The 26,099-nt window shown below is 43.9% G+C and overlaps 1 protein-coding gene across 1 annotated transcript in view; it reads right to left on the reverse strand.

The window, feature by feature from the left end:
* The window catches only part of LOC106589158 (CUB and sushi domain-containing protein 2), an 881,306-nt gene that overhangs the window by 440,880 nt on the left and 414,327 nt on the right, over positions 1-26,099 (reverse strand). The window contains exons 8-9 of the mRNA XM_045709574.1: positions 9,544-9,656; positions 4,566-4,643 (exon numbers count right to left, since the gene is read on the reverse strand). Coding sequence (XP_045565530.1) covers positions 4,566-4,643; positions 9,544-9,656 — 191 coding nt within the window. The remainder of the gene's footprint in view (positions 1-4,565; positions 4,644-9,543; positions 9,657-26,099) is intronic.

A 26,099-nucleotide genomic window follows, 5' to 3' on the forward strand; every position in this document is an offset into this window, starting at 1 on the left:
TAAATTCACCGGCAGTGTTCGGTGGGAATGCTAGTCACATGCTAGTCACATGCTAATGTAAAAAGCTGGTTTTTGATATAAATATGAACTTGATTGAACAAAACATGCATGTATTGTATAACATAATGTCCTAGGATTGTCATCTGAAGAAGATCATCAAAGGTTAGTGCTGCATTTAGCTGTGGTTTGGGTTTATGTGACATTATATGCTAGCTTGAAAAATGGGTGTCTGATTATTTCTGGCTGGGTACTCTACTGACATAATCTAATGTTTTGCTTTCATTGTAAAGCCTTTTTGAAATCGGACAGTGTGGTTAGATTAACCTGTTAGGGCTAGGGGGCAGCATTGACACGGCTGGATAAAAAACATACCCGATTTAATCTGGTTACCACTCCTACTCAGTAACTAGAATATGCATATACTTATTACATATGGATAGAAAACACCCTAAATTTTCTAAAACTGTTTGAATGGTGTCTGTGAGTATAACAGAACTCAAATGGCAGGTCAAAACCTGAGAGATTCCTTTACAGGAAGTGGCCTGTCTGACCATTTGTTGAACTTCTTTTCCATCTCTATCATTTACTAAGGATCTCTGCTCTAACGTGACACTTCCCACGTCGTCCATAGGCGCTCAGAGCCCGGGAAAAAACAGAATGTCGTCATTCCAGCCCCAGGCTGAAACACATTATTGCCTTTCTCAAGTGGCCGATCAAGAGACACTAGCTTATGCGCGTGACCCCGACCGCCCCCGCCTTTGGGATTTTTTCCTCTGTTTGCCGAAAAGGAGATTCCCTGTCGGAATATTATCGCTTTTCTACGAGAAAAATGTCGTAAAAATTGATTTTAAACAGCGGTTGACATGCTTCGAAGTACGGTAATGGAATACTTAGAATTTTATTGTCACGAATTGCGCCAAGCGCGTGACACTTCTTTACTATTTCGGGATAGTGTCTGGAACGCACGAACAAAACGCCGCTATTCGGATATAACGATGGATTATTTTGGACCAAACCAACATTTGTTATTGAAGTAGCTGTCCTGGGTGTGTATTCTGACGAAGACAACAAAAGGTAATGACATTTTTATAATAGTAAATATGATTATGGTGAGTGCTAAACTTGCCGGGTGTCTAAATAGCGAGCCCGTGATGCCTGGGCTATGTACTTAGAATATTGCAAAATGTGCTTTCACCAAAAAGCTATTTTAAAATCGGACATATCGAGTGCATAGAGGAGGTCTGTATCTATAATTCTTAAAATAATTGTTATGCTTTTTGTGAACGTTTATCGTGAGTAATTTAGTAAAATGTTAGCGAATTCCCCGGAAGTTTGCGGGGGTATGCTAGTTCTGAACGTCACATGCTAATGTAAAAAGCTGGTTTTTGATATAAATATGAACTTGATTGAACAAAACATGCATGTATTGTATAACATAATGTCCTAGGGTTGTCATCTGATGAAGATCATCAAAGGTGAGTGCTGCATTTAGCTGTCTTCTGGGTTTTGGTGACATTATATGCTGGCTTGAAAAATGGGTGTCTGATTATTTCTGGCTTGGTACTCTGCTGACATAATCTAATGTTTTGCTTTCGTTGTAAAGCCTTTTTGAAATCGGACAGTGTGGTTAGATTAACGAGAGTCTTATCTTTAAATGGCTGTAAAATAGTCATATGTTTGAGAAATTGAAGTAATAGGATTTTTAAGGTTTTGAAAATCGCGCCACAGGATAGCCGTGGCTGTTACGTAGGTGGGACGAATTCGTCCCGCCTAGCCTAGAGAGGTTAACAAGAGTCTTGTCTTTAAAATGGTGTAAAATAGTCATATATTTGAGAAATTGAAGTAATAGCATTTCTAAGGTATTTGAATATCGCGCCATGGGATTACACTGGCTGTTGAGTAGGTGGGACGCAAGCGTCCCAACTAGCCCATAGAGGTTAATAGTCACAGTGGGAACAACATCTCCTATACACTTCCTGATGAACTCAGTCACCGTGTCCGTGGATACGTCAATGTTATTCCGAGGCTACCCGGAACATATCCCAGTCCGCGTGATCAAAACAATCTTGAAGCATGGATTCCGATTTGTCAGGCCAGTGTTGAATAGACCTTAGCACGGGTACTTCCTGTTTGAGTTTCTGCCTATAGGAAGGGAGGAGCAAAATGGAGTCGTGATCTGATTTGCCAAAGGGAGGGCAGGGGACGGCCTTGTAGGCATCCAGGAAGTTGGAGTAGCAGTGGTCCAGTGTTTTAGCTGCGCGGATTCTACAGTCAATGTGTTGTTTGAACTTCGGTAGCGTTTTCCTCAAATTTGCTTTGTTAAAATCCCCAGCTACAAGAAATGCGGCTTCAGGACATGCGGTTTCCAGTTTGCACAAAGTCCAGTGTTGTTCCTTTAGGGCCGTCGTGAGGGGGAATATACACGGCTGTGACTATAACCGAAGAGAATACTCTTTGGAAGTAATATCGTCGGCATTTGATTGTGAGGTATTCTAGGTATATCCCGGAGAGAACCATGATTCTGTGAAACAGAGGACGTTACTGTACCTAATGTCTCTCTGGAAGGAGATCCTCGCCCTGAGCTCATCTACTTTATTGTCCCAAATGGAACCCTATTCTCCAAATAGGGAGAATGGAATGGAACCCTATTATCTACACAGTGAGAATGGAATGGAACCCTATTCTCTACACAGTGAGAATGGAATGGAACCCTATTCTCTACACAGTGAGAATGGAATGGAACCCTATTCTCCAAATAGTGAGAATGGAATGGAACCCTATTATCTACACAGTGAGAATGGAATGGAACCCTATTATCTACACAGTGAGAATGGAATGGAACCCTATTCTCCAAATAGTGAGAATGGAATGGAACCCTATTCTCTACACAGTGAGAATGGAATGGAACCCTATTCTCTACACAGTGAGAATGGAATGGAACCCTATTCACTACTTAGTGTACTACATTTGACCAGGACCCACAGAGTTCTTGTCTAAAGTAGTGCACTGCATAGGGAATAAGGTGCTATATGGGATGCACATTAACACCTGCATCTTTAACTCTATCTCCTCTCTCTGTTTCTACACTCCTTTACCCCTCTATCCCTCCCTCTGTTTCTACACTCCTTTACCCCTCTATCCCTCTCTCTGTTTCTACACTCCTTTACCCCTCTATCCCTCCCTCTGTTTCTACACTCCTTTATCCCTCTATCCCTCCCTCTGTTTCTACACTCCTTTACCCCCTCTATCCCTCCCTCTGTTTCTACACTCCTTTATTCCTGTATCCCTCCCTCTGTTTCTACACTCCTTTACCCCCTCTATCCCTCCCTCTGTTTCTACACTCCTTTACCCCTCTATCCCTCCCTCTGTTTCTACACTCCTTTACCCTCCCTCTATCCCTCCCTCTGTTTCTACACTCCTTTACCCTCCCTCTATCCCTCCCTCTGTTTCTACACTCCTTTACCCCCTCTATCCCTCCCTCTGTTTCTACACTCCTTTACCCCTCTATCCCTCCCTCTGTTTCTACACTCCTTTACCCCTCTATCCCTCCCTCTGTTTCTACACTCCTTTACCCCCCTCTATCCCTCCCTCTGTTTCTACACTCCTTTACCCCTCTATCCCTCCCTCTGTTTCTACACTCCTTTACCCCTCTATCCCTCCCTCTGTTTCTACACTCCTTTACCCTCCCTGTATCCCTCCCTCTGTTTCTACACTCCTTTACCCCCTCTATCCCTCCCTCTGTTTCTACACTCCTTTACCCCCTCTATCCCTCCCTCTGTTTCTACACTCCTTTACCCCTCTATCCCTCCCTCTGTTTCTACACTCCTTTACCCCCTCTATCCCTCCCTCTGTTTCTACACTCCTTTACCCCTCTATCCCTCCCTCTGTTTCTACACTCCTTTACCCCCTCTATCCCTCCCTCTGTTTCTACACTCCTTTACCCCCTCTATCCCTCCCTCTGTTTCTACACTCCTTTACCCCCTCTATCCCTCTCTCTGTTTCTACACTCCTTTACCCCTCTATCCCTCCCTCTGTTTCTACACTCCTTTACCCTCCCTCTATCCCTCCCTCTGTTTCTACACTCCTTTACCCCCCTCTATCCCTCCCTCTGTTTCTACACTCCTTTACCCCTCTATCCCTCCCTCTGTTTCTACACTCCTTTACCCCTCTATCCCTCCCTCTGTTTCTACACTCCTTTACCCCCTCTATCCCTCCCTCTGTTTCTACACTCCTTTACCCCCTCTATCCCTCCCTCTGTTTCTACACTCCTTTACCCCCTCTATCCCTCCCTCTGTTTCTACACTCCTTTACCCCCTCTATCCCTCCCTCTGTTTCTACACCCCTTTACCCCTCTATCCCTCCCTCTGTTTCTACACTCCTTTACCCCTCTATCCCTCCCTCTGTTTCTACACTCCTTTATCCCTGTATCGTTTAACCCCCCCCCTGTCCATTTCCACAACTGGGGAGGAGAGAGGAACCAGCTGTGTAACTTTGCAGAGAACCTGTTGCAGAAGATAAGTTGAACGGTGAACTTCAACGAGCGTATAACAATAAGCAACACTTACAGACTGATATCTTGTGGTGATTGTCTTTACTGGGCATCATCTTCACTCCTCTGGACTTCAGTTCTGTCATCTTCTTCACTGTAGAGATCAGAGGATAATGTACAGTCAGTACTGTAGAGACCAGAGGATAATGTACAGTCAGGTTTAACCTGTTTAATCAGTCCTGTACAGATCAGAGGATAATGTAGTCAGCGCTGGGAAGTTAGATCCTATTAGCAACACAATAGGAAGGGGAATAAGATCCTATTAGGAACACAATAGGAAGGGGAATAAGATCCTATTAGGAACACAATAGGAAGGGGAGTAAGATCCTATTAGGAACACAATAGGAAGGGGAATAAGATCCTATTAGGAACACAATAGGAAGGGGAATAAGATCCTATTAGGAACACAATAGGAAGGGGAATAAGATCCTATTAGGAACACAATAGGAAGGGGGAATAAGATCCTATTAGGAACACAATAGGAAGGGGAATAAGATCCTATTAGGAACACAATAGGAAGAGGAATAAGATCCTATTAGGAACACAATAGGAAGGGGAATAAGATCCTATTAGCAACACAATAGGAAGGGGAATAAGATCCTATTAGGAACACAATAGGAAGGGGAATAAGATCCTATTAGGAACACAATAGGAAGGGGAATAAGATCCTATTAGGAACACAATAGGAAGGGGAATAAGATCCTATTAGGAACACAATAGGAAGGGGAATAAGATCCTATTAGGAACACAATAGGAAGGGGAATAAGATCCTATTAGGAACACAATAGGAAGGGGAATAAGATCCTATTAGGAACACAATAGGAAGGGGAATAAGATCCTATTAGGAACACAATAGGAAGGAGAATAAGATCCTATTAGGAACACAATAGGAAGGGGAATAAGATCCTATTAGGAACACAATAGGAAGGAGAATAAGATCCTATTAGGAACACAATAGGAAGGAGAATAAGATCCTATTAGGAACACAATAGGAAGAGGAGTGTGATGTGTTATTTTTTCATACCACTTTAAACCACTCTTTTATCTGAGTCATCTGTAACTTTATAGAGTTAGTCCCCTTGGCACGCAACCTCCAATTTACTCCTGACATGTCTTGATTTCCTGCATGGATTCTGCAGGCAGTGTATGTTTCCACACAAAACTGATATGTAATGGAAAACAATAAAATAAACGATATCTACTTTTAGACTGTTTATGGGTGGTCCATTAGGGTAAATGCAGAGTGGGCTCAATGAACTGTTGATATCCTAATTAGATCCAATGAGACAACGTTAGTATTTAACATTTTCATAATGAACCCCCCACTAGCTGCTGCTAACATACCAGATACTCTTCCTGGGGTACAATGACATTACATATATGTGTTCAGTCTTATTAATTAAATACATTTCAAATTCAGAATTGTAGGGTTTTTCAGATGCATGTTTAATTATACTTGATTACTTAATCCTTTCGACAACACCTTCTTGTTAAATTTTGGCAAAAGTGTGTATTTCTACTCAAACTGTTTTAAATAAAACAAATGTCTGAATCTCGCGTGGAAATAATCTCTCTCTGTCTTTAGGAACAACTACTACAACAAAGAGTCTTTCTTCATATGTACCCGCTGTTAACCGGCTACCTAGTTAACCGGGTCGCTAGTTAACCGGGTAGCTAGTTAACCGGGTCGCTAGTTAACCGGGTAGCTAGTTAACCGGGTACCTAGTTAACCGGGTCGCTAGTTAACCGGGTAGCTAGTTAACCGGGTAGCTAGTTAACCGGGTAGCTAGTTAACCGGCTAGCTAGTTAACCGGCTAGCTAGTTAACCGGGTAGCTAGTTAACCGGGTAGCTAGTTAACCGGGTAGCTAGTTAACCGGGTAGCTAGTTAACCGGGTAGCTAGTTATCCGGGTAGCTAGTTAACCGGGTAGCTAGTTATCCGGGTAGCTAGTTAACCGGGTAGCTAGTTATCCGGGTAGCTAGTTAACCGGGTAGCTAGTTAGCGGTGGTGCCGCGCTAATAGCGTTTCAATAGGTGACGTCACTCGCTCTGAGACCTTGAAGTAGTTTTTCCCCTTTGCTCTGCAAGGGCCGCGGCTTTTGTGGCGCGAGAGGTAACGATGCTTCGTGGGAGGCAGTTGTTGATGTGTGCAGAGGGTCCCTGGTTCGAGCCCAGGTACAAAGGGCGAGGAGAGGGACGGAAGCAACACCGTTACACATGCTACAATGTAGTGATGGAAACTATGACGTGGGCCTAAGCGCAGTGAGGGGCCTGTTTAACTCCACAAAGCCCAGTGAGGGGGCTGTTTAACTCCACAAAGCCCAGTGAGGGGCCTGTTTAACTCCACAAAGCCCAGTGAGGGGGCTGTTTAACTCCACAAAGCCCAGTGAGGGGGTTGTTTAACTCCACAAAGCCCAGTGAGGGGCCTGTTTAACTCCACAAAGCCCAGTGAGGGGCCTGTTTAACTCCACAAAGCCCAGTGAGGGGCCTGTTTAACTCCACAAAGCCCAGTGAGGGGCCTGTTTAACTCCACAAAGCCCAGTGAGGGGGCTGTTTAACTCCACAAAGCCCAGTGAGGGGCCTGTTTAACTCCACAAAGCCCAGTGAGGGGCCTGTTTAACTCCACAAAGCGCAGTGAGGGGCCTGTTTAACTCCACAAAGCCCAGTGAGGGGCCTGTTTAACTCCACAAAGCCCAGTGAGGGGCCTGTTTAACTCCACAAAGCCCAGTGAGGGGCCTGTTTAACTCCACAAAGCGCAGTGAGGGGCCTGTTTAACTCCACAAAGCCCAGTGAGGGGCCTGTTTAACTCCACAAAGCCCAGTGAGGGGCCTGTTTAACTCCACAAAGCGCAGTGAGGGGCCTGTTTAACTCCACAAAGCCCAGTGAGGGGCCTGTTTAACTCCACAAAGCGCAGTGAGGGGGCTGTTTAGCGTAATGTTTGAGTAACTTTGGGCTGGGGGACAGTTGCCAAACTACACTTCAATCTTAATTGTGCATTGTTAGTGTTATTTAGAGAATATAGGCATATAGGAGGACAGTGGATGAACGAGAGAGAGGAAGAGAGGAAGAGAGAGAGAAAGAGAGAGGGAGGAAGAGAGAGAGAGAGGAAGACAGGAAACAGAGGGAGGAAGACAGGAAACAGAGGGAGGAGGAGAGAAACAGAGGGAGGAGGAGAGGAAACAGAGGAAGGAGGAGAGAAACAGAGGGAGGAGGAGAGGAACAGAGGGAGGAGGAGAGAAACAGAGGGAGGAGGAGAGGAAACAGAGGGAGGAGGAGAGAAACAGAGGGAGGAGGAGAGAAACAGAGGGAGGAGGAGAGAAACAGAGGGAGGAGGAGAGAAACAGAGGGAGGAAGAGAGGAAACAGAGGGAGGAGGAGAGGAAAGAGGGAGGAGGAGAGAAACAGAGGGAGGAGGAGAGAAACAGAGGGAGGAGGAGAGAAACAGAGGGAGGAAGAGAGGAAACAGAGGGAGGAAGAGAGGAAACAGAGGGAGGAGGAGAGGAAACAGAGGAAGGAGGAGAGGAACAGAGGGAGGAGGAGAGAAACAGAGGGAGGAAGAGAGGAAACAGAGGGAGGAGGAGAGAAACAGAGGGAGGAGGAGAGAAACAGAGGGAGGAGGAGAGAAACAGAGGGAGGAGGAGAGGAACAGAGGGAGGAAGAGAGGAAACAGAGGGAGGAGGAGAGGAACAGAGGAAGGAGGAGAGAAACAGAGGGAGGAGGAGAGAAACAGAGGGAGGAGGAGAGAAACAGAGGGAGGAGGAGAGGAAACAGAGGGAGGAGGAGGAGAGAAACAGAGGGAGGAGGAGAGAAACAGAGGGAGGAGGAGAGAAACAGAGGGAGGAGGAGAGGAAACAGAGGGAGGAGGAGAGAAACAGAGGGAGGAGGAGAGGAACAGAGGGAGGAGGAGAGAAACAGAGGGAGGAGGAGAGAAACAGAGGGAGGAGGAGAGGGAACAGAGGGAGGAGGAGAGAAACAGAGGGAGGAGGAGAGGAACAGAGGGAGGAGGAGAGAAACAGAGGGAGGAGGAGAGGAACAGAGGGAGGAGGAGAGAAACAGAGGGAGGAGGGAGGAAACAGAGGGAGGAGGAGAGAAACAGAGGGAGGAGGAGAGGAACAGAGGGAGGAGGAGAGGAAACAGAGGAAGGAGGAGAGGAAACAGAGGAAGGAGGAGAGGAACAGAGGAAGGAGAGAAACAGAGGAAGGAGGAGAGGAAACAGAGGGAGGAGGAGAGAAACAGAGGGAGGAGGAGAGAAACAGAGGGAGGAGGAGAGGAAACAGAGGGAGGAGGAGAGAAACAGAGGGAGGAGGAGAGAAACAGAGGGAGGAGGAGAGGAAACAGAGGGAGGAGGAGAGGGAACAGAGGGAGGAGGAGAGGAAAGAGGGAGGAGGAGAGAAACAGAGGGAGGAGGAGAGGAAACAGAGAGAGAAACAGACAAATGTGACAAATGTAAGAGTGAAGAGAGAATACGAGAGGACAGTATAAAATGTTTCTTTTAGAAAGTCACTTGTCATATGAAATGCCCTGTGCCTGTAGAGGACGGTGTGATGGGATTAAAGGTGTGTGTGTGGGGGGGGGGGGGGGGGGGGGTGAAGGGAGGAGGCCATTGGTTAATCTAATTAAAATCTCAGTCCTCCTCCGCCTCATCTCTCTAATTTCAATAATGGATTATTTATTTATTATATATTTATCTAACACATGACCTGCAATCACATATTCCTCTCCTTTGCCTCCCTCCCTCCCTCCATTTCTCTCTCTCTTTTCCTCTCTCTCTGTCTCTCCCTCTCTCTCTCTCTGTCTCTCCCTCTCTCTCTGTCTCTCTCTCTCTCTCTCTCTCTGTCTCTCTGTCTCTCTGTCTCTCTCTGAGATTAGATGAGATTGGGGTTTGTATTTTGCACTTGGACAGTCTAATGCCTGTTCATCTGTTTTCAACCCTGAACTACGACCCTCAGACTGATGAGATTTGGGTGTTTGTGTGTGTATGATGTGTGTGTCATACCTTGGTACTGGGCACTGAAGCCCCTCAGCTTGTGGTTTCCATCAGAGGTAAAGTGTAGTCTTAGCCAGTTCTTACTGCTGAGGACGGGAGACGGTAGGTTAGGACCAGTGAACCTGCAGAGAGGAGAGGAGAGGAGAGGAGAGGAGAGGAGAGGAGAGGAGAGGAGAGGAGAGGAGAGGAGAGGAGAGGAGAGGAGAGGAGAGGAGAGGGAGAGGAGGGGAGAGGAGGGGAGAGGAGAGGAGAGGAGAGGAGAGGAGAGGAGAGGAGAGGAGAGGAGAGGAGAGGGAGAGGAGAGGAGAGGAGAGGAGAGGAGACGGGAGGGGAGAGGAGAGGAGAGGGGAGAGGAGAGGAGAGGGGAGAGGAGAGGAGAGGAGAGGAGAGGAGAGGAGAGGAGAGGAGAGGAGAGGAGAGGAGAGGAGAGGAGAGGAGAGGAGAGGAGAGGGGAGGGGAGGAGAGGAGAGGAGACAGTCACACAGTGCATGTTAATCAATGTACAGTTTGAAAGGGAAGCATTGTTATCCCAACTAAAAAGTCTGATTATCCATACAATGAAGAGATCCTTTAATCAGTGTATTTTTCCAAACCTTCTCCAAAGTATAAGACACTGAAAACGGAAACTGTTATACCTCTAGCAACCCTTAACATGCATCTTACCAAACTGAATCATTCACAGCAGGGTTTAACTGAATCATTCACAGCAGGGCTTAATAACTGAATCATTCATAGGAGGGCTTAATAACTGAATCATTCACAGCAGGGATTAACTGATTCATTCACAGCAGGTTTTAACTGAATCATTCACAGCAGGGCTTAATAACTGAATCATTCACAGCAGGGCTTAACTGAATCATTCACAGCAGGGCTTAATAACTGAATCATTCACAGCAGGGCTTAACTGAATCATTCATAGGAGGGCTTAATAACTGAATCATTCACAGCAGGGTTTAATAACTGAATCAATCACAGCAGGGCTTAACTGAATCATTCACAGCAGGGCTTAATAACTGAATCATTCACAGCAGGGTTTAACTGAATCATTCATAGGAGGGCTTAATAACTGAATCATTCACAGCAGGGCTTAACTGAATCATTCACAGCAGGGCTTAACTGAATCATTCACAGCAGGGCTTAATAACTGAATCATTCACAGCAGGGCTTAACTGAATCATTCACAGCAGGGCTTAACTGAATCATTCACAGCAGGGCTTAATAACTGAATCAATCACAGCAGGGCTTAACTGAATCATTCACAGCAGGGCTTAATAACTGAATCATTCACAGCAGGGCTTAACTGAATCATTCATAGGAGGGCTTAATAACTGAATCATTCACAGCAGGGCTTAACTGAATCATTCACAGCAGGGCTTAACTGAATCATTCACAGCAGGGTTTAACTGAATCATTCATAGGAGGGCTTAATAACTGAATCAATCACAGCAGGGCTTAACTGAATCATTCACAGCAGGGCTTAATAACTGAATCATTCACAGCAGGGTTTAACTGAATCATTCATAGGAGGGCTTAATAACTGAATCATTCACAGCAGGGCTTAACTGAATCATTCACAGCAGGGCTTAACTGAATCATTCACAGCAGGGCTTAACTGAATCATTCACAGCAGGGCTTAACTGAATATTCACAATAGGGTTTAACTGCAACATTTTTTTTTTAAATACATAAACTCATTTGAAAAACATGATCTCCTTCCGTCACGAGACTAGACTACAGTATATAGGATCTGATAAAATACTCTACTGTAGAGACTAGATTACAGTATATAGGATCTGATAAAGTACTCTACTGTAGAGACTAGACTACAGTATATAGTATCTGATAAAATACTCTACTGTAGAGACTAGACTACAGTATATAGGATCTGATAAAGTACTCTACTGTAGAGACTAGACTACAGTATATAGTATCTGATAAAGTACTCTACTGTAGAGACTAGACTACAGTATATAGTATCTGATAAAGTACTCTACTGTAGAGACTAGACTACAGTATATAGGATCTGATAAAGTACTCTACTGTAGAGACTACAGTATATAGTATCTGATAAAGTACTCTACGGTAGAGACTACAGTATATAGTATCTGATAAAGTACTCTACTATAGAGACTACAGAATATAGTATCTGATAAAGTACTCTACGGTAGAGACTACAGTATATAGTATCTGATAAAGTACTCTACTGTAGAGACTACAGTATATAGGATCTGATAAAGTACTCTACTTTAGAGACTACAGTATATAGTATCTGATAAAGTACTCTACTGTAGAGACTACAGTATATAGGATCTGATAAAGTACTCTACTGTAGAGACTACAGTATATAGGATCTGATAAAGTACTCTACTTTAGAGACTACAGTGTATAGTATCTGATAAAGTACTCTACTGTAGAGACTACAGTATATAGTATCTGATAAAGTACTCTACTGTAGAGACTAGACTACAGTATATAGGATCTGATAAAGTACTCTACTGTAGAGACTAGACTACAGTATATAGGATCTGATAAAGTACTCTACTGTAGAGACTAGACTACAGTATATAGTATCTGATAAAGTACTCTACTGTAGAGACTAGACTACAGTATATAGGATATGATAAAGTACTCTACTGTAGAAACTACAGTATATAGTATCTGATAAAGTACTCTACTGTAGAGACTACAGTATATAGTATCTCATAAAGTACACTACTGTAGAGACTACAGTATATAGTATCTGATAAAGTACTCTACTATAGAGACTACAGTATATAGTATCTGATAAAGTACTCAACTTTGGAGCCTAGACTACAATATATAGTATCTGATAAAGTACTCTACTTTGGAGACTAGACTACAGTATATAGTATCTGATAAAGTACTCTACTGTAGAGACTACAGTATATAGTATCTGATAAAGTACTCTACTATAGAGACTACAGTATATAGTATCTGATAAAGTACTCTACTGTAGAGACTACAGTATATAGTATCTGATAAAGTACTCTACTGTAGAGACTACAGTATATAGTATCTGATAAAGTACTCTACTTTGGAGACTAGACTACTGTATATGTATCTGATAAAGTACTCTACTGTAGAGACTACAGTATATAGTATCTGATAAAGTACTCTACTATAGAGACTACAGTATATAGTATCTGATAAAGTACTCTACTATAGAGACTACAGTATATAGGATCTGATAAAATACTCTACTGTGGAGACTAGACTACAGTATATAGGATCTGATAAAGTACTCTACTGTAGAGACTAGACTACAGTATATAGGATCTGATAAAGTACTCTACTGTAGAGACTAGACTACAGTATATAGGATCTGATAAAGTACTCTACTGTAGAGACTAGACTACAGTATATAGGATCTGATAAAGTACTCTACTATAGAGACTACAGTATATATGATCTGATAAAGTACTCTACTTTGGAGACTAGATTACAGTATATATGATCTGATAAAGTACTCTACTGTAGAGACTAGACTACAGTATATAGGATCTGATAAAGTACTCTACTGTAGAGACTAGATTACAGTATATATGATCTGATAAAGTACTCTACTGTAGAGACTAGACTACAGTATATAGGATCTGATAAAGTACTCTACTGTAGAGACTAGACTACAGTATATAGGATCTGATAAAGTACTCTACTTTGGAGACTAGATTACAGTATATATGATCTGATAAAGTACTCTACTGTAGAGACTAGACTACAGTATATAGTATCTGATAAAGTACTCTACTGTAAATTAAGACTGTGAATTCAATGACATTCACAGTGAATAAACACTCTCTTTACAGGATACAGAAACACACAAACAAACGCACACACATGTGCGTGCTCTCACACACAATCTCCATCCTGTAAATTAGATTTCTCTGACTGGTTACCCCTCCGCAGCTTCCCATCAACCTCCTCCTCAAAATATTGCATTATGGGAATCCACCACCCACCAGTCATTAAAATACTGAAATGAAAAACGAGAAGGAAAAAAAAAGGTAAGGAAGAACGGAAGTGAAAAATAAAATAAATGTTAAAACAAAGTATTTTGTTTAATGCTAGGCCCTACTTTAAATGCAGCACTAGTTTCCATGCCGTGGGCTAAAGCTGTGTAAGGTTTTTCATAACTTTAAAAAGTGGTGGTGTACTCAGTCTGACTGAGATATCTAACTGGAACAGATTGCCCTTCAGAGCTTGGTGTGTGTGTGTGTGTGTGTGTGTGTGTGTGTGTGTGTGTGTATGTGTATGTGTGTATGTGTGTATGTGTGTGTGTGTGTGTGTGTGTGTGTGTGTGTGTGTGTGTGTGTGTGTGTGTGTGTGTGTATAACCCTGTAAAGATCTATGCAGACATTCCAAAGCCCAGGGTTTGAATTAGCTGGTATTTTTAGGAAGACAAAAGCCTCTAGTTTTAAAATGAGCCTGGCTTACTGTTGCAACAAGCCGAAACCAAAACAGATGTTTAAGAGCGAGAGACAGACAGACAGACAGACAGACAGACAGACAGACAGACAGACAGACAGACAGACAGACAGACAGACAGACAGACAGACAGACAGACAGACAGACAGACAGATTTGTCGGGATAGTCTGTCTGATAGAGGCAGAACCCTAAATTGTTTCGTTTTTGCCCTTTGCTAATTCACTGCTGTCTTACCGAGGCCAGACAGAGAGTGGAAGATAAAAGGCAGAACATGGCCACATTCACACACTGTCTGATACTTTCCCTCACCCTGTATAGTGACACATTCCCTCACCCTGTATAGTGACACATTCCCTCACCCTGTATAGTGACACATTCCCTCACCCTGTATAGTGACACATTCCCTCACCCTGTATAGTGACACATTCCCTCACCCTGTATAGTGACACATTCCCTCACCCTGTATAGTGACACATTCCCTCACCCTGTATAGTGACACATTCCCTCACCCTGTATAGTGACACATTCCCTCACCCTGTATAGTGACACATTCCCTCACCCTGTATAGTGACACATTCCCTCACCCTGTATAGTGACACATTCCCTCACCCTGTATAGTGACACATTCCCTCACCCTGTATAGTGACACATTCCCTCACCCTGTATAGTGACACATTCCCTCACCCTGTATAGTGACACATTCCCTCACCCTGTATAGTGACACATTCCCTCACCCTGTATAGTGACACATTCCCTCACCCTGTATAGTGACACATTCCCTCACCCTGTATAGTGACACATTCCCTCACCTTGTACATAGTGACACATTCCCTCACCCTGTATAGTGACACATTCCCTCACCCTGTATAGTGACACATTCCCTCACCCTGTATAGTGATACATTCCCTCACCCTGTACATAGTGACACATTCCCTCACCCTCTACATAGTGACACATTCCCTCACCCTGTACACAGATACACATTCCCTCACCCTGTACACAGATACACATTCCCTCACCCTGTACATAGTGACACATTCCCTCACCCTGTATAGTGATACATTCCCTCACCCTGTACATAGTGACACATTCCCTCACCCTCTACATAGTGACACATTCCCTCACCCTGTACACAGATACACATTCCCTCACCCTTTACATAGTGACACATTCCCTCACCCTCTACATAGTGACACATTCCCTCACCCTGTACACAGATACACATTCCCTCACCCTGTACACAGATACACATTCCCTCACCCTGTACACAGATACACATTCCCTCACCCTGTACACAGATACACATTCCCTCACCCTGTACATAGTGACACATTCCCTCACCCTGTATAGTGACACATTCCCTCACCCTGTACATAGTGACACATTCCCTCCCCCTGTATAGTGACACATTCCCTCACCCTGTATAGTGAGACATTCCCTCACCCTGTACCTAGTGACACATTCCCTCACCCTGTATAGTGACACATTCCCTCACCCTGTACATAGTGACACATTCCCTCACCCTGTATAGTGACACATTCCAGCTTCAGACTGTTGACCAGCTTCTATTACCATCAGACTGTGGACCAGCTTCTAGCTATCACACACATCTCATACGTGCGCACACACACACACACACACACACACACACACACACACACACACACACACACACACACACACACACACACACACACACACACACACACACACACACACACACACACACACACACACACACAGATCCAACACTGCTGTCCCATGTTAGAGATTTCGAACCACTGGTCCAGTCCTGTTTTCCACTGTGTATTTACATACTGATGAAGCTCATTATAACATTCATCAGCTTTACATTGTATTTAAATTACACTGTTTATGCACACCGCATATGTATTTCTGTACTGGATTATTGATAAAAAAAAACAATTGTACTATATCTATTATCATTGTTACTATATCTGGTGTAAATTCTCCTGTCGATGAGATATCTAGTTAGCATGTAATTACTGCTACAGCGCTATACGCATTGTTAAATCAGATTTGTCACACCGTTCTTGAGTTCTTGTCTATATTTTCTCCCATTTCAACTGTTTGAAATGTTACTGCATTTTATAAGAGCTGGTATCATCAGCATTATACTGCAACGCTACAACACCTGCTAAACTGCACGCTGTCAAGGGGCGGCAGGGCAGCCTAGTGGTTAGAGCGTTGGACTAGTAACCGAAAGGTTGCAAGTTCAAATCCCCCGAGCTGACAAGGTAAATATCTGTCGCTCTGCCCCCTGAACAAGGCAGTTAACCCACTGTTCCCAGGCTGTCATTGAAAATAAAAATTTGTTCTTAACTGACTTGCCAAGCTATATAAAAAAAAAAATTATAATCTGTGATTTCAGAGAAAGTGTGTTTGAGCCAGACGGAGTGTTTATATTACTTACTTATGTGATGGCCAGATATAAGATGTCAGGGTCAGATATCAGATGTGAGGGCCAGGTATCAGATGTGAGGGTCAGATGTGAGGGTCAGATATCAGATGTGAGGGTCATATACCAGATGTGAGGGTCAGGTATCAGATGTGAGGGTCAGGTATCAGATGTGAGGGTGAGAGATCAGATGTGAGGGTGAGGGTCAGATATCAGATGTGAGGGTGAGGGTCAGGTATCAGATGTGAGGGTCAGATATCAGATGTGAGGGCCAGGTATCAGATGTGAGGGTCAGATATCAGATGTGAGGGTGAGATATCAGATGTGAGGGTGAGATATCAGATGTGAGGGTCAGATGTGAGGGCCAGGTATCAGATGTGAGGGTCAGATATCAGATGTGAGGGTCATTCCATTGAATGTGTTGAGATGAGAGAGTTTTACTGAAAAGTTGGGCCACAGCTGACATTTTATGTCTCTTGGCATATGACTAGATTATGACCACCTAAACACACATTATGTACCAACCATGTACCCGTCTATCGTGGTCCTGATGAAGGGTCAGTCTGTTATGCAGTCTATCACAGTCAGTCCTGACGAAGGGTCTGGATAAGAGTGTCTGCTATATGACTAACATGTAAATGTAAGGGACTTCATCTGACGTGCCCCTCTGAATTAAATGGGCAATATGAGCTCATATTAACATGCAGCCATCACAGAGAAGAACAGGGACTGCATCTGATAAGTCCTGGGAATAGGAGGAGAGAAGAGGAGAAGAGTGGTGATGAGGGGAGATGAGATGATATGAGAGGAGAGAGAAGGAGAGGTTTGAGGGGAGGGGAAGGCAGAAGAGTGGAGAGGAGATGAGATGATAGGAGAGGAGAGAGAAGGAGAGGATTGAGGGGAGGGGAAGGCAGAAGAGAGGAGAGGGGAGGAGAGGAGAGGATTGAGGGGAGGGGAAGGCAGAAGAGTAGAGAGGAGAGGAGAGGAGAGGAGAGGAGAGGAGAGGAGAGGAGAGGAGAGGAGAGGAGAGGAGAGGAGAGGAGAGGAGAGGAGAGGAGAGGATTGAGGGGAGGGGAAGGCAGAAGAGTGAAGAGGAGAGGAGAGGAGAGGAGAGGAGAGGAGAGGAGAGGAGAGGAGAGGAGAGGAGAGGAGAGGAGAGGAGAGGAGAGGGAAGGAGAGGATTGAGGGGAGGGGAAGGCAGAAGAGTGGAGAGGAGTGGAGAGGAGAGGAGAGCAGAGGAGAGTGTGCTGAATATGCCATTAGAGATTAATCCTCTCATAAATATGGAATTAGATGAGTAAAGGAGAACTATAAAGATGCCCTTTGACCTCCAAATCTGTAACTCTCACTCTTTCCTTCTCTCTCTATCTTGTTCACTCTGTTCTTCTTGAGGAGTTGTACGCTGGCTGTTGTGAAAGGAGGTCTGAAAGTCACAGCGGACAGAGAGAGAGAGAGAGAGAGAGAGAGAGAGAGAGAGAGAGAGAGAGAGAGAGAGAGAGAGATCCAGATTGATGGAGTGCTCTTACAAAGTGTGTTTGTTGGGCTAGTTCAATAGCTTTTTTTCATTATGTCGTTCCACCTTTCTCTCCCGATATTATCCACACAGGTCTCAAGAGAGCTCCACTAAATCACTTCCATTTCCCAAAACACCTAGCTATGTCTGGACCACTGACCAGACGAACACCAGACTTCCAATGACAGAAGGGACACAGCTACTGAACCATGATTAGATACTGGGCACCAAGAGAGATTTTCAGAGGAATGGGGATGTTTTGAGAGGTAAGGTAAATGTTACCACACTGAATCCAGCTTGTCCACAAAAAAAAAAAAAAAAAAAAAATATATATATATATATACACTGATTTAGCCCACTAGGCTAAAGCCTAGGCATTATCTCTGTAAACTTCCACAAGTCAATGACAAAGTTAATCATTAACAGAAGAACACTGAAACACCTCCCTGCTGTTTTTTAAAATTTTATTTAAATTATTTCACCTTTATTTAACCAGGTAGGCTAGTTGAGGACAAGTTCTCATTTACAACTGCAACCTGGCCTAGATAAAGCAAAGCAGTTCGACACAAACAACAACACAGAGTTACACATGGAGTAAAACAAACATACAGTCAATAATACAGTAGAAAAATAAGTCTATATACAATGTGAGCAAATGAGGTGAGATAAGGGAGGTAAAGGCAATAAATAGGCCATGGTGGCGAAGTAAATACAATATAGCAAGTAAAACACTGGAATGGTAGATTTGACAGTAGATGAGTGTGCAAAGTAGAAATACTGGGGTGCAAAGGAGCAAAATAAATAAATAAATAAATAATAATAAATCAGCTGGGCCTCTACCCTGGTTGGTATTTGGGGTTTAGTAAATGTTAAGGACTTTGTGATAGGTGCATATGTTTACAGGACTTTATAAATACACATGTGATTGATGTAGATGACAAAAAAAAGGTGAGGAAGGTAGATTTTTTTTGTCAGTCCATATATAAGGTTAATCATTTAATGTATGCTAATTACAGGTAAATCAGGCAAACCTAAAATACTGAAATATAACCTACGTGTAGACTACATTAACATGGGGGTAATTGAGTGCATGTTTCAAGTTATGTTCCAGCCGTACGGTGTTCCAGCCTTCAGCCATACGGTGTTCCATCCGTACCGTGTTCCAGCCGTACGGTGTTCCAGTCATACGGTGTTCCAGTTGTACGGTGTTCCAGTCGTACGGTGTTCCAGCCGTACGGTGTTCCATCCATACGGTGTTCCATCCATACGGTGTTCCAGCCGTACGGTGTTCCAGTCATACGGTGTTCCAGCCATACGGTGTTCCAGCCGTACGGTGTTCCATCCATACAGTGTTCCAGTCATACGGTGTTCCAGCCGTACGGTGTTCCATCCATACAGTGTTCCATCCATACAGTGTTCCAGCCGTACGGTGTTCCATCCATACAGTGTTCCAGCCGTACCGTGTTCCAGCCGTACCGTGTTCCAGCCGTACATTGTAGAAACCAGTTACCAAGCCTTCTGGGTATGTAGTAAGAGATCATCTAGCAGCCATGAACATATTGATCATTAGACATAATCTTGGACCAGGCAAGAAGATTTACATAACATGGACTGGTATCTAACATGGACTGGTATCTAACATGGACTGTATCTAACATGGACTGGTATCTAACATGGACTGGTATCTAACATGGACTGGTATCTAACATGGACTGGTATCTAACATGGACTGGTATCTAACATGGACTGTATCTAACATGGACTGTATCTAAATGGACTGTATCTAACATGGACTGGTATCTAACATGGACTGGTATCTAACATGGACTGGTATCTAACATGGACTGTATCTAACATGGACTGTATCTAACATGGACTGGTATCTAACATGGACTGGTATCTAACATGGACTGGTATCTAACATGGACTGGTATCTAACATGGACTGGTATCTAACATGGACTGTATCTAACATGGACTGGTATCTAACATGGACTGGTATCTAACATGGACTGGTATCTAACATGGACTGTATCTAACATGGACTGGTATCTAACATGGACTGTATCTGACATGGACTGTATCTAACATGGACTGGTATCTAACATGGACTGGTATCTAACATGGACTGGTATCTAACATGGACTGGTATCTAACATGGACTGTATCTAACATGGACTGGTATCTAACATGGACTGGTATCTAACATGGACTGGTATCTAACATGGACTGTATCTAACATGGACTGGTATCTAACATGGACTGTATCTAACATGGACTGGTATCTAACATGGACTGGTATCTAACATGGACTGGTATCTAACATGGACTGTATCTAACATGGACTGGTATCTAACATGGACTGTATCTAACATGGACTGGTATGTAACATGGACTGGTATCTAACATGGACTGTATCTAACATGGACTGGTATCTAACATGGACTGGTATCTAACATGGACTGGTATGTAACATGGACTGGTATCTAACATGGACTGTATCTAACATGGACTGGTATCTAACATGGACTGGTATCTAACATGGACTGGTATCTAACATGGACTGTATCTAACATGGACTGGTATCTAACATGGACTGGTATCTAACATGGACTGGTATCTAACATGGACTGTATCTAACATGGACTGGTATCTAACATGGACTGGTATCTAACATGGACTGGTATCTAACATGGACTGGTATCTAACATGGACTGGTATCTAACATGGACTGGTATCTAACATGGACTGGTATCTAACATGGACTGGTATCTAACATGGACTGGTATCTAACATGGACTGGTATCTAACATGGACTGGTATCTAACATGGACTGGTATCTAACATGGACTGTATCTAACATGGACTGTATCTAACATGGACTGGTATCTAACATGGACTGGTATCTAACATGGACTGGTATCTAACATGGACTGTATCTAACATGGACTGGTATCTAACATGGACTGGTATCTAACATGGACTGGTATCTAACATGGACTGTATCTAACATGGACTGGTATCTAACATGGACTGGTATCTAACATGGACTGGTATCTAACATGGACTGGTATCTAACATGGACTGGTATCTAACATGGACTGGTATCTAACATGGACTGGTATCTAACATGGACTGGTATCTAACATGGACTGGTATCTAACATGGACTGGTATCTAACATGGACTGGTATCTAACATGGACTGGTATCTAACATGGACTGGTATCTAACATGGACTGGTATCTAACATGGACTGGTATCTAACATGGACTGGTATCTAACATGGACTGGTATCTAACATGGACTGGTATCTAACATGGACTGTATCTAACATGGACTGGTATCTAACATGGACTGGTATCTAACATGGACTGGTATCTAACATGGACTGGTATCTAACATGGACTGGTATCTAACATGGACTGGTATCTAACATGGACTGGTATCTAACATGGACTGGTATCTAACATGGACTGTATCTAACATGGACTGGTATCTAACATGGACTGGTATCTAACATGGACTGGTATCTAACATGGACTGGTATCTAACATGGACTGGTATCTAACATGGACTGGTATCTAACATGGACTGGTATCTAACATGGACTGGTATCTAACATGGACTGTATCTAACATGGACTGGTATCTAACATGGACTGGTATCTAACATGGACTGGTATCTAACATGGACTGGTATCTAACATGGACTGGTATCTAACATGGACTGTATCTAACATGGACTGGTATCTAACATGGACTGGTATCTAACATGGACTGGTATCTAACATGGACTGGTATCTAACATGGACTGGTATCTAACATGGACTGTATCTAACATGGACTGGTATCTAACATGGACTGGTATCTAACATGGACTGGTATCTAACATGGACTGGTATCTAACATGGACTGGTATCTAACAAGGACTGTATCTAACATGGACTGGTATCTAACATGGACTGTATCTAACATGGACTGTATCTAACATGGACTGGTATCTAACATGGACTGGTATCTAACATGGACTGTATCTAACATGGACTGGTATCTAACATGGACTGTATCTAACATGGACTGGTATCTAACATGGACTGGTATCTAACATGGACTGTATCTAACATGGACTGGTATCTAACATGGACTGGTATCTAACATGGACTTGTATCTAACATGGACTGGTATCTAACATGGACTGGTATCTAACATGGACTGTATCTAACATGGACTGGTATCTAACATGGACTGGTATCTAACATGGACTGTATCTAACATGGACTGGTATCTAACATGGACTGGTATCTAACATGGACTGTATCTAACATGGACTGGTATCTAACATGGACTGGTATCTAACATGGACTGTATCTAACATGGACTGGTATCTAACATGGACTGTATCTAACATGGACTGTATCTAACATGGACTGGTATCTAACATGGACTGGTATCTAACATGGACTGTATCTAACATGGACTGGTATCTAACATGGACTGGTATCTAACATGGACTGGTATCTAACATGGACTGGTATCTAACATGGACTGTATCTAACATGGACTGGTATCTAACATGGACTGTATCTAACATGGACTGTATCTAACATGGACTGGTATCTAACATGGACTGGTATCTAACATGGACTGTATCTAACATGGACTGGTATCTAACATGGACTGATATCTAACATGGACTGGTATCTAACATGGACTGGTATCTAACATGGACTGTATCTAACATGGACTGGTATCTAACATGGACTGTATCTAACATGGACTGTATCTAACATGGACTGGTATCTAACATGGACTGGTATCTAACATGGACTGTATCTAACATGGACTGGTATCTAACATGGACTGGTATCTAACATGGACTGGTATCTAACATGGACTGGTATCTAACATGGACTGGTATCTAACATGGACTGTATCTAACATGGACTGGTATCTAACATGGACTGTATCTAACATGGACTGTATCTAAATGGACTGGTATCTAACATGGACTGGTATCTAACATGGACTGGTATCTAACATGGACTGTATCTAGCTGAAACGTGAGCAGGGCTTATTGAAATCTCTTTTCAGGAGTCTAAAACAGGTCCTCTGTAAGGACCAACACCGGAGTAGAGAAGCAGGTACGGAGAGTGAACAATTATTTACACAGACATGGAACAGGACAGGAACAGCGTCAGAACCGGGTAATACAAAGACAAATGACAATCATTGGAAATGGGGGAACAGAGCTGGGGAACAGACAGATACAGGAGAGGAGAAAACACAGTTTCAGGTGAGTCCAATGAATCGCTGATGCGCGTGACGAGGGAAGCAGGAGGGCGTAATGCAGGGCAGCCTGCCGACCTCGAGCGCCAAGGGGGAGAGCGGGACTAGGAGTGACACTCTATTCACGTATGCACGACCTGCAGGCTTCCAGCCAACCAGGGGTCAGTATGCACGACCTGCTGCTTCCAGCCAACCAGGGGTCAGTATGCACGACCTGCAGGCTTCCAGCCAACCAGGGGTCAGTATGCACGACCTGCTGCTTCCAGCCAACCAGGGGTCAGTATGCACGACCTGCTGCTTCCAGCCAACCAGGGGTCAGTATGCACGACCTGCTGCTTCCAGCCAACCAGGGGTCAGTATGCACGACCTGCTGCTTCCAGCCAACCAGGGGTCAGTATGCATGACCTGCTAAACCTTTCGTAAACCATAGACCCTAGACCCTAGACCCTAAACCCTAGACCTTAAACCCTAGACCCTAGACCTTACCTAGACCCTAAACCCTAGACCCTAAACCCTAGACCCTAAACCCTAGACCCTAAACCCTAAACCCTAGACCCTAAACCCTAGAACCTAGACCCTAAACCCTAGACGCTAAACCCTAGAACCTAGACCCTAGACCCTAAACCCTAGACCTTAGACCATAAACCCTAGACCCTAAACCCTAGACTCTAAACCGTAGACCCTAACCCTAGACCCTAAACCCTAGAACCTAGACCTTAAACCCTAGACCCTAAACCCTAGACCCTAAACCCTAGACTCTAAACCGTAGACCCTAACCCTAGACCCTAAACCCTAGACCCTAGACCCTAACCCTAACCCCTAGACCCTAGACCCTAAACCCTAGACCCTAAACCCTAGACTCTAAACCGTAGACCCTAACCCTAGACCCTAAACCCTAACCCTAACCCCTAGACCCTAGACCCTAAACCCTAAACTGTAGACCCTAACCCTAGACCCTAAACCCTAGACTCTAGACCCTAACCCTAACCCTAAACCCTAGACCCTAAACCCTAAACTGTAGACCCTAACCCTAGACCCTAAACCCTAGACTCTAGACCCTAACCCTAACCCTAGACCCTAAAACCTAGACCCTAAACTGTAGACCCTAACCCTAGACCCTAAACCCTAGACTCTAGACCCTAACCCTAACCCTAACCCTAGACCCTAGACCCTAACCCTAACCCTAACCCTAGACCCTAGACCCTAACCCTAACCCTAACCCTAGACCCTAAACCCTAGACCCTAACCCTAACCCTAGACCCTAAACCCTAGACCCTAGACCCTAAACCCTAAACTGTAGACCCTAACCCTAGACCCTAAACCCTAGACCCTAGACCCTAACCCTAACCCCTAGACCCTGGACCCTAAACCCTAAACTGTAGACCCTAACCCTAGACCCTAAACCCTAGACTCTAGACCCTAACCCTAACCCTAACCCTAGACCCTAAACCCTAGACCCTAACCCTAACCCTAGACCCTAACCCTAACCCTAGACCCTAAACCCTAGACCCTAACCCTAACCCTAACCCTAGACCCTAAACCCTAGACTCTAAACCGTAGACCCTAACCCTAGACCCTAAACCCTAGACTCTAGACCCTAACCCTAACCCTAACCCTAACCCTAGACCCTAAACCCTAGACCCTAACCCTAAACCCTAGACCCTAACCCTAGACCCTAACCCTAACCCTAACCCTAAACCCTAGACCCTAACCCTAACCCTAACCCTAACCCTAGACCCTAAACCCTAGACCCTAACCCTAAGCCCTAGACCCTAGACCCTAGACCCTAAACCCTAAACCCTAGACCCTAAACCCTAGACCCCCAAAACACATCATGATAACAATGTATTCAGTAAAGCTTCCAGTGCCTACGGAAAGTATTCAGACTCCTTGACTTTTTTCCACTTTTTGTTACGTTACAGCTTTATTCATTATTAAAATGGATTCAAATATAACTTTTTCCTCATCAATCTACACACAATACCCCATAATGACAAAGCAAAATCCGTTTTTTAGTAATTTGTGCAAATGTGTAAAAAATAAAAAACAGAAATATCTTATTTACATAAGTATGACACTCGAAAATTTTGCTCGGGTGCATCCTGTTTCTATTGATCATCCTTGAGATGTTTCAACTACTTGATTGGAGTCCATCTGTGACTGATTCAATTGATTGGACATAGGGGTTAGGGTTAGGGTCTAGTTATATGAACACTGATTGAAAGACATTCTGGGAGGGAGAGAGGGAAGCAGGGCTGACCTTTATCTTTCTAGGAGGAAGAGAGGGAAGCAGGACTAGCCTTTATCTTTCTAGGAGGAAGAGAGGGAAGCAGGACTAGCCTTTATCTTTCTAGGAGGAAGAGAGGGAAGCAGGACTAGCCTTTATCTTTCTAGGAGGAAGAGAGGGAAGCAGGACTAGCCTTTATCTTTCTAGGAGGAAGAGAGGGAAGCAGGACTAGCCTTTATCTTTCTAGGAGGAAGAGAGGGAAGCAGGGCTAGCCTTTATCTTTCTAGGAGGAGAGAGAGAAGCAGGACTAGCCTTTAACTTTCTAGGAGGAGAGAGGGAAGCAGAGATAGCATTTATCTTTCTGTGAGGAAGAGAGGGAAGCAGGGCTAGCCTTTATCTTTCTGTGAGGAAGAGAGGGAAGCAGGACTAGCATTTATCTTTCTAGGAGGAGAGAGGGAAGCAGAGATAGCCTTTATCTTTCTAGGAGGAAGAGAGGGAAGCAGGGCTAGCATTTATCTTTCTATGAGGAAGAGAGGGAAGCAGGACTAGCCTTTATCTTTCTGTGAGGAAGAGAGGGAAGCAGGACTAGCATTTATCTTTCTGTGAGGAAGAGAGGGAAGCAGGGCTGGTCTTTATCTTTCTGTGAGGAAGAGAGGGAAGCAGGGCTAGCATTT

Source organism: Salmo salar, chromosome ssa27 (assembly GCF_905237065.1).
Source record: "Salmo salar chromosome ssa27, Ssal_v3.1, whole genome shotgun sequence".
NCBI lineage: Eukaryota > Metazoa > Chordata > Actinopteri > Salmoniformes > Salmonidae > Salmo > Salmo salar.